At 45.1% G+C, this 18,230-nt stretch overlaps 1 protein-coding gene across 4 annotated transcripts in view; it reads right to left on the bottom strand.

The window, feature by feature from the left end:
* itgb2 (integrin, beta 2) overlaps window positions 1-18,230 on the bottom strand; it is a 180,235-nt gene that overhangs the window by 59,224 nt on the left and 102,781 nt on the right. For all 4 annotated transcript variants that reach the window (XM_070876123.1, XM_070876125.1, XM_070876124.1 and 1 more), the window contains 5 exons: window positions 15,043-15,201; window positions 11,954-12,049; window positions 9,057-9,146; window positions 6,855-6,992; window positions 1,583-1,773 (listed from right to left, as the gene is read on the bottom strand). In XM_070876123.1, coding sequence (XP_070732224.1) covers window positions 1,583-1,773; window positions 6,855-6,992; window positions 9,057-9,146; window positions 11,954-12,049; window positions 15,043-15,201 — 674 coding nt within the window. The remainder of the gene's footprint in view (window positions 1-1,582; window positions 1,774-6,854; window positions 6,993-9,056; window positions 9,147-11,953; window positions 12,050-15,042; window positions 15,202-18,230) is intronic.

Raw genomic sequence — 18,230 nt, 5'->3', positions numbered from 1 at the left:
CTGACGCACTGTTTTTAAATATGGGTACTGGGTTAGAGATAGGAAACAAATCAGGCAGTGCTTCTGCTTTGGATTGTTATCTTCTGGCAAATACACATGTAAACATTGGGCGAGGAAAGGAATCTGCCTGGGTGTCATGACCTCCATGGTCAGAACTTCTACACGGCAAGCGAGCCCCAGGTGGGCAGAGGAAACGCTTCAAGGACACCCGCAAAGCCTCCTTGATAAAATGCAACATTCCCACCGACACCTGGGAGTTCCTGGCCAAAGACCGCCCTAAGTGGAGGAAGAGCATCTGGGAGAGTGCTGAGCACCTCGAGTCTCGACGCCGAGAGTGTGCAGAAAACAAGCGCAGGCAGCAGAAGGAGTGTGCGGCAAACCAGACTCCTACCCACCCTTTCCTTCAACGACTGTCTGTCCCACCTATGACAGAGACTGTAATTCCCTTATTGGACTGTTCAGTCATCTAAGAACTCACTTTCAGAGTGGAAGCAAGTCTTCCTTGATTTCGATGATGATGGTCAAAGAGAGAAAGCAAATCAAATAGTAACAGCTCCCACATTAAGGAAGGCCATTTAGGCAAGGTACTGGAGGGCTGGTGATACCCAGGGAAGAATTGATGCCCTTTAACATGGCTGACACAGGTCCTGACTGATGAGTCTCAGACTCCCAGATGTTGTAGCACAGCACGTTGGATGACCCATGTGCTGCTCCACAGAGCAGCAGAATGGAAGTCTATGGTGGACTCTTCCACACACTGACTTCCAAGTCTCAAATGTGCTTCCACAGAGAGATCAGAACAATGGTCAACACTTTCCCACAGACAGCAATGGAAAATTGAAGGACCATGGATCGCAGGATAGTCTCTGACCTTGGCATAAATCATTCACTTCATTTTTGTTTTACCATTAAAAAAAGGCAGGTGAATGGCCAGAATGTAGAAGAGTGAAATCGAATAGTGATTTGGTAGTGCTAAGCTTAGATTTGAAAAACTTTTGGTTTATAGGAGGAAGGAGACTGAGGAGATGCAGATTAGAAATCCTGAGGAAAAATGCATGAAAAAATAAGTGAAAGAGGGAGACAGGGCAATGATTCTTGATTTTAGCACATTAAGGTTGTAGGTAGGAGGAAGACAATATGTGACAATGTATTCAATGAGCTTCAGAGGAACAGGGACCATGGCAATAAAACAGAGTGAGAAAAGAAAGGTTACAAAGAAAGAGTAGTTGGAGTTGAGAAGAGAGAGAGAGATCTTCAGAGAGCAAGCTTTTTCTTGTATTGTCTCCAGATCAATCAAACCCTCCACATATATGAGAGCAATACTTAGGTCTTGGACAGTCAACAACAACAGCTTGCATTTATATAGCGCTATTAACGTAGTAAAATATCTCAAGGCACTTACAGGAATGTATCAAACAAAACGTGACACTGAGTTACAGAAGGAGATATTAGGCCAGATGACCAAAAGCTTGGTCAAAGAGAAGGTTGGAGTTTGCAGTGACTTTAGAGTTGTTGAAGGGAAAACAAGTGTTCCTCAAGAAAGATGAAACAGAGCTAAGGAATTTTAATAGCATTATTGTACCTGCATATACCACACTTGACTTTACCCTTGTTGTCGCAGTGTTCAGACAGATCAGGTTTGTCATCACATTTACAGTTACACTCTGTCTGCACTGTAATTTCCAAATTCTCAGTAAAGCCCAAGGGTCTGATCTCAAAGGATTCTGCTTTGGTCAGGCACTTGTCTGCAGTTATTGTGATTGTGAAACGTATCTGGAAAAAAAACATGATTGGTGCTGTCAAGGGACACATTACACATTGTACATTACACTCCTTCCATATACTTTCCTATTTTCCAGGTTGCATGCAATAATCCATAGATAATTCAGAAAACCTGTCATTGCATCCCCAACAGGCCTCAGTTAAATACTTCATTTGTCCCTCTTTTCCCCACCCCATCTTGTAGGTTGACTGTCTATGCATTTTATTTCATACATGAGAACGATTAAAAAAATGATTAAGAAAGGGAAGATAGATTATGCATGTAAACTAGCATGAAATATAAAAACAGATAATAAGAGTTTCTACAGGTACATAAAAAGGAAAAGAGTGGCTAAAGTAAATGTTGGTCCTCTGGAGGATGAGACTGGGGAATTAATAATGGAGAACAGGGAAATGGCAGAGACGTTCAACAAATATTTTGTATCGGTCTTCATATTAGAAGACACTAAAAACATCCCAATAGTGGATAATCAAGGGGCTATAGGGAGGGAGGAACTGAATACTATCACTATCACTAATAAAGTAGTACTAGGTAAAATAATGGGACTAAAGGCAGACAAATCCACTGGACCTGATGGCTTACATCCTAGGGTCTTAAGAGAAGTGGATGCATTGGTTGTAATCTATCAAAATTCCCTGGATTCTGGGGTGGTTCCAGCAGATTGGAAAATCGCAAATGTAATGCCCCTTTTTAAAAAAGGAGGCAGACAAAAAAGCAGGAAACTGTAGATCAGTTAGCCTAATATCTGTCGTTGGGAAAATGCTGGAGTCCATTATTAAGGAAGCAGTAGCGAAACATTTGGAAAAGCATAATTCAATCAAGTAGAGTCAGCATGGTTTTATGAAAGAGAAATCATGTTTGACAAATTTGCTGGAGTTCTTTGAGGATGTAATAAGCAGGGTGAATAAGGGGAAACCAGTGGATGTGGTGTATTTGGATTTCCAGAAGGCATTCGATAAGGTGCCACATAAGAAATTACTGCACAAGATAAAAGCTCACGGGGTTGGGGGTAATATATTAGCATGGATAGAGGATTAGCGAACTAACAGAAAGTTGGGATAAATGGATCATTTTCCAGTTGGCAATCAGTGTCTAGTGGGGTGCCGCAGGGATCAGTGCTGGGGCCTCAACTATTTACAATCTATATTAATGACTTGGATGAAGGGTCCGAGTGTAATGTAGCCAAGTTTGCTGATGATACAAAGATGGGTGGGAAAGCAAATTGTGAGGACACAAAAAATCTACAAAGGGATATAGACAGGCTAAGTGAGAGTGGGCAAAAATATGGCAGATGGAGTATAAAGTGGGAAAATGTGTAGTTATCCACTTTGGCAGAAATAATAGAAAAGCAAATGATAATTTAAATGAAGAAAAATTGCAAAGTGCTGCAGTACAGAGGGACCTGGGGGTCCTTGTGCATGAAACACAAAAAGTTAGTATGCAGGTACAGCAAGTAATCAGGAAGGCAATTGGAATGTTGGCCTTTATTGCAAGGGGAATAGAATAAAAAAGCAGAGAAGTCCTGCTACAACTGTACAAGTATTGATGAGGCCACGCCTGGAGTACCCCGTACAGTTTTGGTCTCCATATTTAAGAAAGGATATACTTGCATTGGAGCTATTCAGAGAAGGTTCACTAGGTTGATTCCGAAGATGAGGGTGTTGACTTATGAGGATAGGTTGAGTAGGTTGGGCCTATACACATTGGAGTTCAGAAGAATGAGAGGTGATCTTACTGAAATGAGGGGGCTCGACAAAGTGGATGCAGAGAGGATATTTCCACATAAGGGAAACTAAAACTTGGGGACATATAATAAGGGGGCGCCATTTAAAACTTAGATGAGGAGAAATTTCTTCTCTCAGACGGTTTTAAATCTATGGAATTTTCTGCTCCAGAGAGCTGTGGAGGCTGGGTCATTCAATATATTTAAGGCAGAGATGAGGGAGTAAAGGGTTATGGGGAGCGGGCAGGGAAGTGGAGCTGAGTCCATGATCAGATCAGCCATGATCCTATTGAATGGCGGAGCAGGCTCGAGGGGTCAAATGGCCTACTCCTGCTCCTATTTCTTATGTTCTTATGGTCTTAGATACTGAAATAATTCTGTTTACTTGCTGTCCCCTCAAATCTATTTTTTGTTCTGAATATAAATTCTACATCAAAAGTAAAATACTGCGGATGCTGGAATCTGAAATAAAGACAGAGAATGCTGGAAATCTTAGCGGGTCAGGCAGCATCTGTGGAGAGAAAAACAGAGTTAACGTTTCAGGTCGACGACCCTTCGTCAGAACTGCCGAAAGTTTAAAAAAAGCACATTCTTAGGCACTGAAAGGGGGAGGGGAACAAAGAACAAAAGGGAAGGTCTGTGATAGGGTGGAAGGCAGGAGAGATTAGAGAGACAAAAGGAATGATGGGCCGAATTGAAATGGGAATGATAGAGGTTAGAAAAAGGTTAATCTGCATAGGGTGTGAATGACATAGTAATGACCAGCTGCCATTATAGACAAAGAGAAGAAAAACATAATATGGGGGTTGGCGGTGGGAGGGAAAAGGAGCCAAAAATTGCCAGAGGTTATGCTCTGAAATTGTTGAACTTGATGTTGAGTCCAGAAGGCTGTAAAGTGCCTAAACGAAAGATGAGGTGCTGTTCCTCGAGCTTGCGTTGAGCTTCATTGGAACAGTGGAGGAGTCCGAGGACGAGATATCAGAGTGGGAGTGGAGTGGAGAATTAAAGTGACATGCGACCGGAAGCTCAGGGTCACACTTACGGACTGAACGGCGGTGTTCAACAAAACGGTTACCCAATCTACGCTTGGTCTCCCCAATGTAGACGAGACAACATCGTGAGCAGCGAATGAAGTATGCTAAATTGAAAGAAGTACAACTAAATCACTGTTTCACCTGGAAGGAATAGTTGGGGTCCTGGATAGATGGAAGGGACAAGATAAGAGTTGCATCTCTTGCGCTTGCACGGGAAGGTGCCGTGGGAAGGGGAGTGGGTACTGGGGGTGACTGCGGAATGGACCAGGGTGTCGTGCAGGGAGCGGTCCCTTCGGAACGCTGAGGGGGGAGGGGAGGGGAATATGTGATTGGTGGTGAGATCCCACTGGAGGTGGCGGAAATGGCGGAGGATGATCCGTTGAACGTGGAGGCTGGTGGGTGAAAGGTGAGGACAAGGGGAACCCTGTCGTGGTTCTGAGAGGGAGGGGAAGGGGTGAGAGTAGAGGTGTGGGAAATAGAACAGACATGGTCGAGGGCCATGTTAACCATGGCAGAGGGGAATCCTTGGTTGAGGAAAAAGGAAGACATGTCAGTGGCACTAGTGTGAAAGGTGGCGTCATCAGTGCAAATGCGACGGAGACGGAGAAACTGGGAGAATGGAATGGAGTCCTTACAGGATGCAGGGCGGGAGGAAGTGTAGTCCAGGTAGCTGTGGGAGTCAGTGAACTTATAGTGGATACTGGTCGAAAGTCTATCTCCAGAAATGGAGACAGAGAAGTCGAGGAAGGGAAGGGAAGAGTCGGAGATGGACCATGTGAAGGTGAGGGAAGGATGGAAATTGGATGCAACGTGAATAAAAATTTCAAGTTCAGGGCGAGAGCAGGAAACAAAGGTGAGGGAGGGGACCCGAGTAGGACTGGAACAAAGAATGTTCCACATATCCCACAAAAGACAGGTTCAGCTAGGACCCATGTACATTCCCATAGCAACACCTTTAATTTGGAGAAAGTGAGTGGAGTTAAAGGAGAAGTTGTTCAATGTGAGAACAAGTTCAGCCAGGCGGAGGAGGGGGGTGGTGGATGGGGACTGGTTGGGCCTCTGTTCGAGGAAGAAGCAGAGCGCCCTCAGGCCATCCTGGTGGGGGATGGAAGTGTAGAGGGATTGGACATCCATTGTGAAAAGGAGATGGTTGGGGCCAGGTAACTGAAACTGTTAAAATGATGGAGGGCGTCAGAGGAATCGTGGATGCAGGTGGAAAGAGAGTGAACAAGGGGGGAAAAAATATAGAGTCGAGATAGGAAGAAATAAGTTCTGTGGGGAAGAACAGGCTGAAATGATGGGTCTACCGGGCAGTCTTGTTTATGGATCTTGGGAAGGAGGCTTTGCTGAACACCGCCGTTCAGTCAGTAAGTGTGACCCTGAGCTTCCGGTCGCCTGTCACTTTAATTCTCCACTCCACTCCCACTCTGATATCTCCATCCTCGGACTCCTCCACTGTTCCAATGGAGCTCATCACAAGCTCGAGGAACAGCACCTCATCCTTCATTTAGGCACTTTACAGCCTTCGAGTTCTCAGAGCATAACCTCTGGCCATCTTTGGCTCCCTTCTGACCCCTACACCACCCCCACCTCCCATCTTATGTTTTGATTCTTCTTTCTTCTCTTTTTTTCTCTTTGTCTATAATGGCAGCTGGTCATTACTATACCATTCACTCCCTATCCAGATTAACCTTTTTCTAACTATCATTCCCATTTCAATTTGGTCCATCATCCCTTTTGTCTCTCTAATCTCTCCTGCTTTCCATCCTATCACAGACCTTTCCTTTTGTTCTTTCTTCCCCTCACCCTTTCAGTGTTTAAGAATGGGTTCTTTTCGAACATTTGCCAGTTCTGATGAAGGGTCATCGACCTGAAACGTTAACTCTGTTTTTTCTCTCCACAGATGCTGCCTGACCCGCTGAGATTTCCAGCATTCTCTGTTTTTATTATAAATTCTACGTGGATGTTACTATTTTGACTTTGTATGTCTGGATGATCTTTTATGGTGGTGAAGTGGTTTAAAAAAAATTCTGATTACTGCTTTGGAGAGCTTTCCAGCACAGCCAGTAATTACTTTTTCAGCGCAATGTTAATGAAGGATATTAATCATAGGCTCCTCCAATGCCTCATGGATACAGTATCAGTATACTAAACCGCACAGAATATAAACTCCTTGGTTGAATTTACAGTCTCGTGCTGAATTGCTCATCTGTGTTGAATTCCCTCTTGCAACCTAGAATTTATCTCAGTATGATTTTGGGCTGTCTACCCACGCTTCTCATAGACTACTGTAAGAATCTCAATTTGAACTCACCTCCTCATTAATCCGTACATTTGAACAGGTTCCCTTCTTATCATTCTCAGTATCTCCATCAATGCAGTGTGATGTATAAGAGATTCGGACCCCGTCTGGCAGGTTGCTGTGTTTCAATATCACTGTAGAAGATAGATTCTGGAAAATAAAAATTAATCAATAAACAGAGAATATCACAAGCTGACTGGTTTACAGAGTATTAGACAACTAGGGCCCGAAATTGCCCTCCGCCCGAAACGAGGCACATCTGCCAAATTTTGCCGTTTATTATCTGGTTTTTTGCCTCTTCCAGGAGATCACATGGCTTCGGTTGGGGTGGAATGTAGAATGTTTCAGTATAAGGGGTGTTGTGTGAGGCAGACTGGTTGGACTGGGTGCTCTTTGCCTGTCTGTCATTGTTCATAGGTTTATATGTAACCTTTAGGGCTGCTGACCAAGGGGCCATGCAGCTCTTTGTCGGCCGGCGTGGACACGATAGGCCAAAATGGCCTCCTTCTGCGCTGCAAATTTCTGTTTCTATTACCGCCGCAATGGATGCTGCAGCCATTAGATGGAAATTCAGCATTTTTGGTTGAAAAAAGGCGTGGAGCGGTAATGGTGGGGGGAATGGGCTGTTTGCTGCAGTGTGGGTGTGGAGTGGCTGATTGAGCCGTGAAATTCAGCTGGTGCTGATTTACTGCTAACGAGCCAGCTGCTCCCTGGCCTTCTTAAAGGGCAGGCTTTGTAACTAGGCCCTGAGCAGGGAAACAGTTTCTTGCAAATACATGGTGAATCCAGGAGGAGAAAGGAGGGCCAACAGATTTTCTGAAGCGGAACCAGAGACCCCGACTGAAGGTGTGGTGGGAAGGAGGCACGTCCTTTACCCCGACATAGGCAGACCTACTCGCACCGTGTTTGTTAATGGCTGGAGAGAAATCGCTGTGGAGGTCTCGGGGACCTACATTCATGACCACACCACTACCCAATGCCGCAAAAGGCTCAACGACATAATTCGACTGATGAAAGTGTGTACATGTTCTCCCATGGATGGAGCTATGCCGAACTGCCAAAATGTTCGATATGTCTGCTGTAGCAGCTTGGAAAGATCCAGTGGCATAGAAATTGAGTGCAATGGTAATTTTGGATGCGACGGTCAGAGCTGTTCTCAACTTGTTTGAGGCTGGAGGTCTGGCTGCAGGAGATTGCACAGCTCCCTCATGATGTCATCTGTCAGGTCCATGTACAGAAACTGCTGTCTGTAGACCCTTGCACGATAGGGCCTTCTCCAACCACGTCTATGCTCACGTCTTCCTATGGCAGCTGCCTCATTGCCTTTTCCCTCATGCTCTCACTGCTCCTCACCCTCTGCAGCCTGCTGTTGGCAAGCATCTGCCTCCTGTACATTCTGCCTTCTCTTGATTTCACCCAATATCTGGTGCGGGAGGTCAGTGTACTGACCCTCCTCCTGATGGCAGGTCCTCCCTGGGTTACCTCTCTGTGTTCAGGTCTGTCGCCATCTCAATGGCCGCCTGCATGTTCAGCAGCCATGTGTGCTGCGTCCCTTCCCCGCTGACTCTGGAGCCGTTGTAGATGGCGCCGCTTTTCCTGTGTGCCTCCCTGCCACGTACAATGTTCAGAAGGCATTCCGCTGCCAGCATTGACCCCATTTATTTTGCTTCCATAAGCAGAACCTCCACAATGACGTCTCTCTGTTGTCCAGATTGAAGACCCTAGCTCACTAGCACTCAGTCCCGCTCTGAACAAGGCAACTGGCAAAGTTGTGAAAAGTACGATAAAATAATGCTGCTACACAGAACACGCCTTTAAAAGTCGCTAGCGGTTTTGAGCTAGCACTATGTACCAACCCAAAAAACTGTCATTGGCATCGACAGGCAGGATGACTTTTTGAAGTGAATTTACCTTCCTGGGCGGAGTCGCTGTGGTGCACGCTCTGATGACGTCGTTAACGACACATTTGCAGGAGTGGGGCGGAAATGGGGGGAGCGGGAGGGATCTTCAGACCGCAGCAAAAACCTGAGGGCATTGCCGCGAGCGTCGGCCAGTCCGCCACGAGGCCGCAGCCATTCTGCGCCACCCTGTGGCCGCTTCTTTCAGGTGGCCAGAGGCCTTAGCGGGAGGGGCAATTTCGGCCCCCTAGTATTTGACCATGGCTTCCCCTAAAAGCAAGCAAACATTAAAGCTAATCCAACTGATTGGACCTACATTATAGGCATCTTTTATCAGCTGAACCACATTACTAGAATCCTCGCTCAATTCACCCACCGCGGACTTTGGAATCATTTTGCTCAGCTCCTGCAATAAAACAGAGAGATGAGAAGAGTTATTTGTTATTTCAATAGTGTCACAACATGACTGTTAAAAAAAAACATCATCACAGGTAGTCCCTCGAAATCGAGGACGACTTGCTTCCACTCTAAAAGTGAGTGAGTGAACAGTCCAATACGGGAATTACAGTCTCTGTCACAGGTGGGACAGACAGGGGTTGAAGGAAAGGGTAGGTGGGAAGACAGGTTTGCTGCACGCCCCTTCCGCTGCCTGCGCTTGCTTTCTGCATGCTCTCGGTGATGAGACTTGAGGTGCTCAGCAAATATGAAGCAATAACAGGAGCAGTGATACTTCAAATAGCAAAAAGGGAAGCTGAAATATTTAAAATTGGACATGTTTCAATAGCATTCAACCATTGTAAAAAGCCTTTGGTCACTCTACCCTCTCAGTATAGTCCAACATATTATTTACCACTACCCAATTGGATAAAGTCATAGAAACTGTGCTTGAAGGTAGCGTAAGTTAGGAAAATCCATTTAACAGTGCTGTGGCCCTATATCTGATCTTTGCTTGTTTTGAGTTTAGCTCCCCACTGGAGTTACATAGGGGCCGAAATTGCCCTCTACCCGAAACAGGGTGCACCTACCGATTTTTAAGGGTTCTGTTCTAATGCATGGGGCTGACAATCCGGAGAAATTCAGCTCTTTGAATTTTTTTTTGTAGGACGGAAGTGCGGGCGGGTCGGAGCGGCCGTCACTGATGACGTCAGCATGACACGGACGTGCCGTGTTGCGCTGACGCGTCATAGCGTCCTTCCCCTTCAGTTAAAGGGGAGGGCCGCTGCGAACTCTGGGAAGGTTTCGGTCGGGCCAACGGCCCGGTACCCAAGAGAGGGTGCCGGGCTGCCTGTTGGCGGCCCAGCTGAATCCGTGGCCACCATTGTCGGGCCGACCTGGCAGTTGGCCGACAATTAAAATAAAAGGGCACTTGCGCCGGCCAGCCACAAGAAGGTTCCCGCTGGGAAAAGCTGTCAGGCGCACCGACCGGCGGTGGGGCAATTCCGGACAGTCCATGCCGGTGTTTATGCTGCATTTGAGCCTCCTCCCACCCCTCTTCATCTAACTCTATCAGCATATCTTACTATTCCTTTCTCCCTCATGTGCTTATCCAGCTTCCCCTTGAATGCATTCATGCAATTCACTATGGAGAGTGCAGGATTACAAAAAGCACCCTAAAATCTCTACTCTATGCTCGCAAATCCCAAACTGTCCTATACCCTAAAATAATATATATTAAGCTTAAAGCACAATGTAAATAAGCTTTTCCTCCCCAGAACCATGGTGATGAACTTTAACAAGAAGCGGATGCATTTATTGGCTATGAAATGGGCTGAAGGTTAGAAAGTAAGACTTGGATTTATATTTCCCCTCTTCACAACCATTGGACTTATCAAAGCGTGTTACAGCTAATGAAATACTTTTGGAGTGTAGTTACTGTTGTAATGTGGGAAACGCGGCAGCCAATTTGCACACAGCAAACTCCCACAAACAGCAATGTGATAATGACCAGATAATCTGTTTTTGTTATGTTGATTGAGGGAAAATAATGGCCAGGACACTGGGGATAACTCCCCTGTTCTTCTTCGAAATAGTGCCATGGGATCTTTTACGTCCACCTGAAAGCAGACGGGGCCTTGGTTTAACAACTTATCCAAAAGACGGCACTTTTGACAGTGCAGCATTCCTTCAGTACTGCACTGCACTCTCAGCCTAGATTTATGTGCTCAGGTCCCTGGAGTGGGACTTGAGAACCCACAACCTTCTGACTCAGAGGCGAGTGTGCAACACTACGAGAATAAGTATAGGCTGTTTAGCGCGGGGAGGTGCAGAAATAGGATGTTCCAATGTTTAAATCTATTACAGGTTTTTCTGTACTTAAAGGTACAACTTAAAGCACAGTGGAAGAGGTTAGTTTTGAAAAGACTTTTCCAAGGCGAGGAAAGAGGTATCAGATCTAGTTAATTCTTCTGAACTAAATGACTAACTAAGTTATGTTACATTAAAAGAATAATACCTAAAAAATTATATTATGCTGTATAAACTAAGAGCAGTCATGGCTGTAAAACCTCCTTTTAATATACCACGTTTTCTGATGATTGCTTTGATAACTATATTATGCTTGGAACCAATAAAAATTAAATCGTTGGAGATACTTTTCTGCATCCTATTCAGTTCTTGATACCTCAAACTGTTGATCAAATGGTGGCTTAATTAATGTGAATCAAATTGTCTGACTTAGAACTGTTCAAGGAAGGTTAAACTAAGCATGTGTAATACAGTCTAGACAAACAAAATCTCATGCCACCTTTACTACAGATTGTGTGGATCATTTATTTGGGATTTACATAATTCCTATCAGGAAATAATCAGATACAATGGAAGACTGGTTCTGATCCTATTGCGAGCAGAAGAATATCATTTGTGGAAGACAAACACTTGGCTGATACACTGATGTTTTCTCCCAAATCTCTGAGGTCAGGGAAAATTTCAGAGCTTTCCTTTCTTGGAAATGTTATCTATACTTATTTATCTCACACAGGAGATTCACTTGGAAAGTGCAAATTGTGCGCAATTAAAAATGGTCGTTTCATATTTTTCTAGGCTGACATTCTGCAAATGACTACCTGGTAAATTAGTATCATTTTAACTATAGTAATGTAGTTCTGTGAATGGTCAGTTGGCTCATTGTTCTTATCCTTTGACTGGTTTTCTGGCACATTGGCTATATTTTGTGAATAGTTATCAGGTATGTTGACATTAACCATAAATGATTACCTGGTATATTGGCATTATTTTACTTGTGACTGCAAAAATGGGTTGAATATTATTTTCAGCCAACTTAGAAGCCAACTCAGCAACGGAGGGATAGTCCTGGTAAAGAGACATCAGAAAGAAAACAAAATATTTAATCATATCAGTAATAAAAAAAAACAATTGCTACAGCACGCAACCAAGCAACATTGAGACAATTATCTGTGTAAAATCAAGAAACACTTCACTGTTACACAAGAATAGATTTTCAACTTGCCGTTCAGGCATAAAACTGCTGTCGCGGATTGATCGCCCGTTATCTAAACCATCAGATTTTCATCGCCATTGATTTCAAGTTGAAAATTTAACCTGTTGACTTGCAAAATGGAAGACCAACTGGCAAAGTCGCTAGTGATGCAACAGCTGTTGATTGGCTGAATCACAGCTAGTCACTGCACTGTCCAGCTGTCGACCCTTAAACCTAAAAAAGCCTGACAAATATACTGCCAAGAGAACCCCACCCCACCCCCCACCATGGACAGAAGTGAGAAATACAGGTAATAAGTGCTCAATGCCAGTGATCCTGTCAGCAGTCTCCATTTTTTCAGTGATTGTGTTCCCTTTAAAATCAATGAACAGCCTGTTTAAAATGTGCTCCTCACTGACAGAACAGCACATCTGGTATTGATTTTAAAGTTGCAACTCTGTTGGGGTCAGAAGTAGAAAGGCTTTTGCTGTGATCGCAGGAGATAGGCGCATACTGCACTGCGTTTCCTTTCCCTCGAGGCCTGTGATTAGCATCGAATGGATCTTTGCCTAGCTTTCTCCAGTGTGTGGCTCGTGCAGCTGCACGGGTCACAGGCAGGTATGAGGAAACTGTGAGCCAGCAGATCAGCTGTTGCAGTTTATTTTGAAAATAGCATTGGAGGAAAATGTGGCTGGAGAGGACTGAAACAGACTGGTGGAGAGACAAAACATTCAGCAGTGTGCAACACTTAGGAGCTTTCAATTGTCCATTCATTTCCATTATAGAAACAGAAATTTACAGCGCAGAAGGAGGCCATTTTGGCCCATCGTGTCCGCGCCGACCAACAAAGAGCCACAAGGCCCTTAGTCAGCAGCCCTATACTGAAACATTCTACACTTCACCCTAACCGGAGCCATGAGATCTCCTGGGAGAGGCAAAAACCAGATAAAAACCCAAGCCAATTTAGGGAGAAAAAAACATTTGGGAAAATTCCTCTCCGACCCATCCAGGCGATCGAAACTAGCCCAGGAGATCACCCTTGCCGTATTCTATTCCCTGCAGTACTTACCATTATATCTGCGCCGACCAACAAAAGGTCATGCAGTCTAATCCCAATTACCAGCTCTAGGTCCGTAATCCTGCAGGTTACGGCACTTTAAGTGCCTATCCAACCATCTCTTAAAAGTGGTGAGGGTTTCTGCATCCACCACTCTTCCAGGCAACGAGTTCGAGATCCCCACAACCCTCTGTGTAAAGAAACCCCCCCTCAAATCCCCTCTAAACCTTCCACCAACCACCTTAAAACTATGCCCCCTTGTAATAGATCCCTCCACCAATGGAAATAGACCCTTACTATCCACTATGTCCAGGCCCCTCAATATATTGTACAGCTCAATGAGGTCTCCTCTCAACCTCCTCTGTTCCAATGAGAACAACCCAGCCTATCCAATCTATCCTCATAACTAAGATTCTCCATTCCAGGTAGCATCCTCGTAAATCTCCTCTGCACCCTCTCTACTGCAATCACGTCCTTCCTATAATATGGCGACCAGAACTGCACGCAGTACTCCAGCTGTGGCCTAACCAAAGTATTATACAATTTAAGCATAACCTCCCTGCTCTTATATTCTATGCCTCAGCTCCTCCATTACAATGAATAATTGAGGATCCACCATTCCAAATAAAACATTGCGGCAATACTGGTCTGACATTGGGTTTGTGTGGCTCGCAGCAAGTAGGAAGGTTTCTATTTTGACAGGGTAGATGCAGGGAAGATGTTTCCCTTGGCTGGGGAGTCTGGAACCAAGGGATACTGTCTTAGGATAAGGGGTAGGCCATTTAGGACTGAGATGAGGAGAAACTTCTTCACTCAGAGAGTTGTTAATCTGTGGAATTCCCTGCTGCAGAGAGTTGTTGATGCCAATTCATTGGATATATTCAAGAGGGAGTTAGATATGGCCCTTACGGCTAAAGGGATCAAGGGGTATGGAGAGAAAGCAGGAAAGGGGTACTGAGGTGAATGATCAGCTATGATCTTGTTGAATGATGGTGCAGGCTCGAAGGGCCGAATGGCCTACTCCTGCACCTATTTTCTATGTTTCTATGAATATTCAAGACAGAGATCGATAGCTTTTGGATATGAAAGGAATCAAGGGATATGGGGATAGTGTAGGAAAGTGGACGAGGTAAAAGATCAGTCATGATATTATTGAATGGTGGAGTAGGGTCGACGGGCTGAATAGCCTACTCCTGCTCCTATTTCTTATGTTCTTATTTGCAGGGCTAGATTTTCCATGTACAGTGTTCTAGATTGGAAATTGGGCCATGGAGATGTGCCTCTGGCTCTCCAACTTCGAAAGCCACTTCTAGGATTTTCCACAAGAAGTGACAGTGGTTATATTCTCTACTGACCTGTATTTGGGCAGGCATGCTAGGTAATGATAAGAAGATGTAATTCAACATATTTCCAGTCATGAAACCCTTAACAACACTGGGTGTCAGGAATGCAACTGACACTTTTGAAAAATATACTTTTCTTTGACTGTAACCAGTGGTTACGCTACCGTGCGACAAATGCCACAACCACTTTTCTCCCCTCGCCCCATTCTCCTCCCACTCACCGCCCCACCACCCTCACAGCTGAGGTGGGAAAACCAGCGACAGCGGAAATACAGCTGGAAGCCAGTCAGCAGTACGTTGATGAGCCCTCCCCCTCAAAAGATTCATTTGGGACAAAGCAAAGAGAGACAGGTGGACACCTTCAATCTGGTGCGATTCTTTCTGGAATGGAATATTTAGGTCACGCACCCATGGAGAGTAGGACGGTTATGCTCCTACAAACAACAAATAGGAAGGTTACACTCACATATTTAGTGTTATCTTCATAAAAACCTTGTGCATTAAGATGGCATTTGCCATCATTGGGGGTCAGAATTGCTCCAAGTTTCCCATCTCCAGCAGAATGGAATCCGTCATCTGAAGTGTATACAAGAAGACGCGTGACATTGCGCCACCCAATGGCCTCCTGTGAGAAACAACATTGCTATTTTTAGGCAGATGCACGTGGAATATAGAATGCTGTTTTTGTTCAAAGATTTTTATGGTTACATTTTTGAGTTTCTTTGGGCTGGATTTTCGGTTCCCTTGTGCCTCTGGTAACGCCCCGGAGGGGTAAAGGGTGTTTTTAGGCGTAACGGCGGATGTCCAGCTTTTACCACCCGGCTAGGCAAATTCGGCTCGGTTTGCGGCAGCACAAAAACTTATTGCCCCGCCCTCTAGTTTCAGTGAGATCATAATGTCAATCAGCATGCAACATTCCGCTAGCGCCCAGGATGCAAAATTAGGCCCTAACGCCCCATTATACGCCCGTCCCAGGAAGCGCCTGATAAACCATACATTCCCACGGTCCAGTAGGCAGTATTTGCAGCGTATGTAAATTGAGGGAGGAGGCTCCTACATCGCAGGCCACATTGACTGCAACGTTTGCGCACAGCACGCTGCGTGAAGCTCTGACTTGAAAGCGGTACTTTTATCTGCCATTACAGTGTCCTTACATCTTCACTGAAAGAATTTAATGGAGGCAGTGCTAGTCCAGAGTACTTAAGGAGGTAGCCTTGGAAATAGTGGATGCATTGACAGTCATTTTCCAACATTCCATAGACTCTGGATCAGTTCCTATCGAGTGGAGGGTAGCCAATGTAACCCCACTTTTTAAAAAAGGAGGGAGAGAGAGAGAACAGGGAATTATAGACCGGTCAGCCTGACATCGGTAGTGGGTAAAATGATGAAATCAATTATTAAGGATGTCATAGCAGTGCATTTGGAAAGAGGTGACATGATAGGTCCAAATCAGCATGGATTTGTGAAAGGAAAATCATGCTTGACAAATCTTCTGGAATTTTTTGAGGATGTTTCCAGTAGAGTGGACAAGAGAGAACCAGTTGATGTGGTATATTTGGACTTTCAGAAGGCCTTCGACAAGGTCCCACACAAGAGATTAATGTGCAAAGTTAAAGCACATGGGATTGGGGGTAGTGTGCTGACGTGGATTGAGAACTGGTTGTCAGACAGGAAGCAAAGAGTCGGAGTAAATGGGTACTGTGCTGGGGCCCCAGCTGTTTACATTGTACATTAATGATTTAGACGAGGGGATTAAATGTAGTATCTCCAAATTTGCAGATGACACTAAGTTGGGTGGCAGTGTGAGCTGCGAGGAGGATGCTATGAGGCTGTAGAGTGACATGGATAGGTTAGGTGAGTGGGCAAATGCATGGCAGATGAAGTATAATGTGGATAAATGTGAGGTTATCCACTTTGGTGGTAAAAACAGAGAGACAGACTATTATCTGAATGGTGACAGATTAGGAAAAGGAGAGGTGCAACGAGACCTGGGTGTCATGGTACATCAGTCATTGAAGGTTGGCATGCAGGTACAGCAGGCGGTTAAGAAAGCAAATGGCATGTTGGCCTTCATAGCGAGGGGATTTGAGTACAGGGGCAGGGAAGTGTTACTACAGTTGTAAAGGGCCTTGGTGAGGCCACACCTGGAGTATTGTGTACAGTTTTGGTCTCCTAACTTGAGGAAGGACATTCTTGCTATTGAGGGAGTGCAGCGAAGGTTCATCAGACTGATGCCCGGGATGGCGAGACTGACATATGAAGAAAGACTGGATCAACTGGGCTTGTATTCACTGGAGTTCAGAAGAATGAGAGGGGATCTCATAGAAACGTTTAAAATTCTGACGGGTTTAGACAGGTTAGATGCAGGAAGAATGTTCCCAATGTTGGGGAAGTCCAGAACCAGGGGTCACAGTCTAAGGATAAGCCATTTAGGACCGAGATGAGGAGAAACTTCTTCACCCAGAGAGTGGTGAACCTGTGGAATTCTCTACCACAGGAAGTTGTTGAGGCCAATTCACTAAATATAATTCAAAAAGGAGTTAGATGTAGTCCTTACTACTAGGGGGAATCAAGGGGTATGGCGAGAAAGCAGGAATGGGGTACTGAAGTTGCATGTTCAGCCATGAACTCATTGAATGGTGGTGCAGGCTCGAAGGGCTGAATGGCCTACTCCTGCACCTATTTTCTATGTTTTCTATGTTTCTATGTTTCACCAGCGTACCATCCTCCATGCAGTTGGTAGGCAGCATCGATACAACAAGGACTCTTGGCCATGTCAGGCCACGGATGAGGAGAGGCCGAAGTCTGAGTAGGAGGGTATACCCCACCACGAGTTTACAGGCACGAAAGCTCATAGCTCAAGCTCTCTGAGGAACAGTGTGTGAGAAGGCTGTGCTTCCGAAAGGAAATGCTGACAGAGATATGCCATCTTCTACAGGCAGACCGATGCCTGGACCGCTCTGGCGTCAGCCTTCAATATGCCCATCAACAGGTTTCCGAATTCATGGTGGTGTGTTGCATGTTGCACAACTTGGCCATCATGAGGGGCCAGGCATTGTCAGTGGGGATTCCAGGCCCATCTCAGGAGGAGGAGGACAACGAAGAGAAGCCTGGCTAGGCCCCCATTAGATAGCCACACCATCCATGGGGGAGGCAGCATGGAGATGATGCCGGACCAAGAATCGTACGTCGCCAGCTCACAATGGACAGTTTCTCCTAAATGGAGGAACCTAAATGGGTTGGAGCTAATACTGGACACGCTAGGTGCCCCAATAAAGGCACCTCTCCAGTGAACGTTGGAATGATATACAAGACACCAATGGCAAAGGATCAAACAGACATTTTACTGCAACAAAGTAACAAAACTCAACGCAACAAAAGAAAACCATAGACAACGTTATGTTCCAGGGCACTGAAAAACAATTAAGTGCATTAAATCAAATAAACTATTTACAAGCGTATTCAACTAAAATCAGGGCATTTGCACAACCTTGTCCTACACATTATTCTAACTTATTTAACACTGCAATTTTCAGATGGGGCGCAAAAACTTCCTTGTGCAACGCTGATTTTGCACCCCCAATCATGGAACCTCATTTTTTTGCCGAATTTTGCAGAAGAGGGTGCAAACTTTCCAGACAGCATCAGTACCGC

The sequence above is a fragment of the Pristiophorus japonicus genome, chromosome 3 (assembly GCF_044704955.1).
Source record: "Pristiophorus japonicus isolate sPriJap1 chromosome 3, sPriJap1.hap1, whole genome shotgun sequence".
Lineage (NCBI taxonomy): Eukaryota > Metazoa > Chordata > Chondrichthyes > Pristiophoridae > Pristiophorus > Pristiophorus japonicus.
This window is presented reverse-complemented; position numbering and strand designations above follow the sequence as displayed.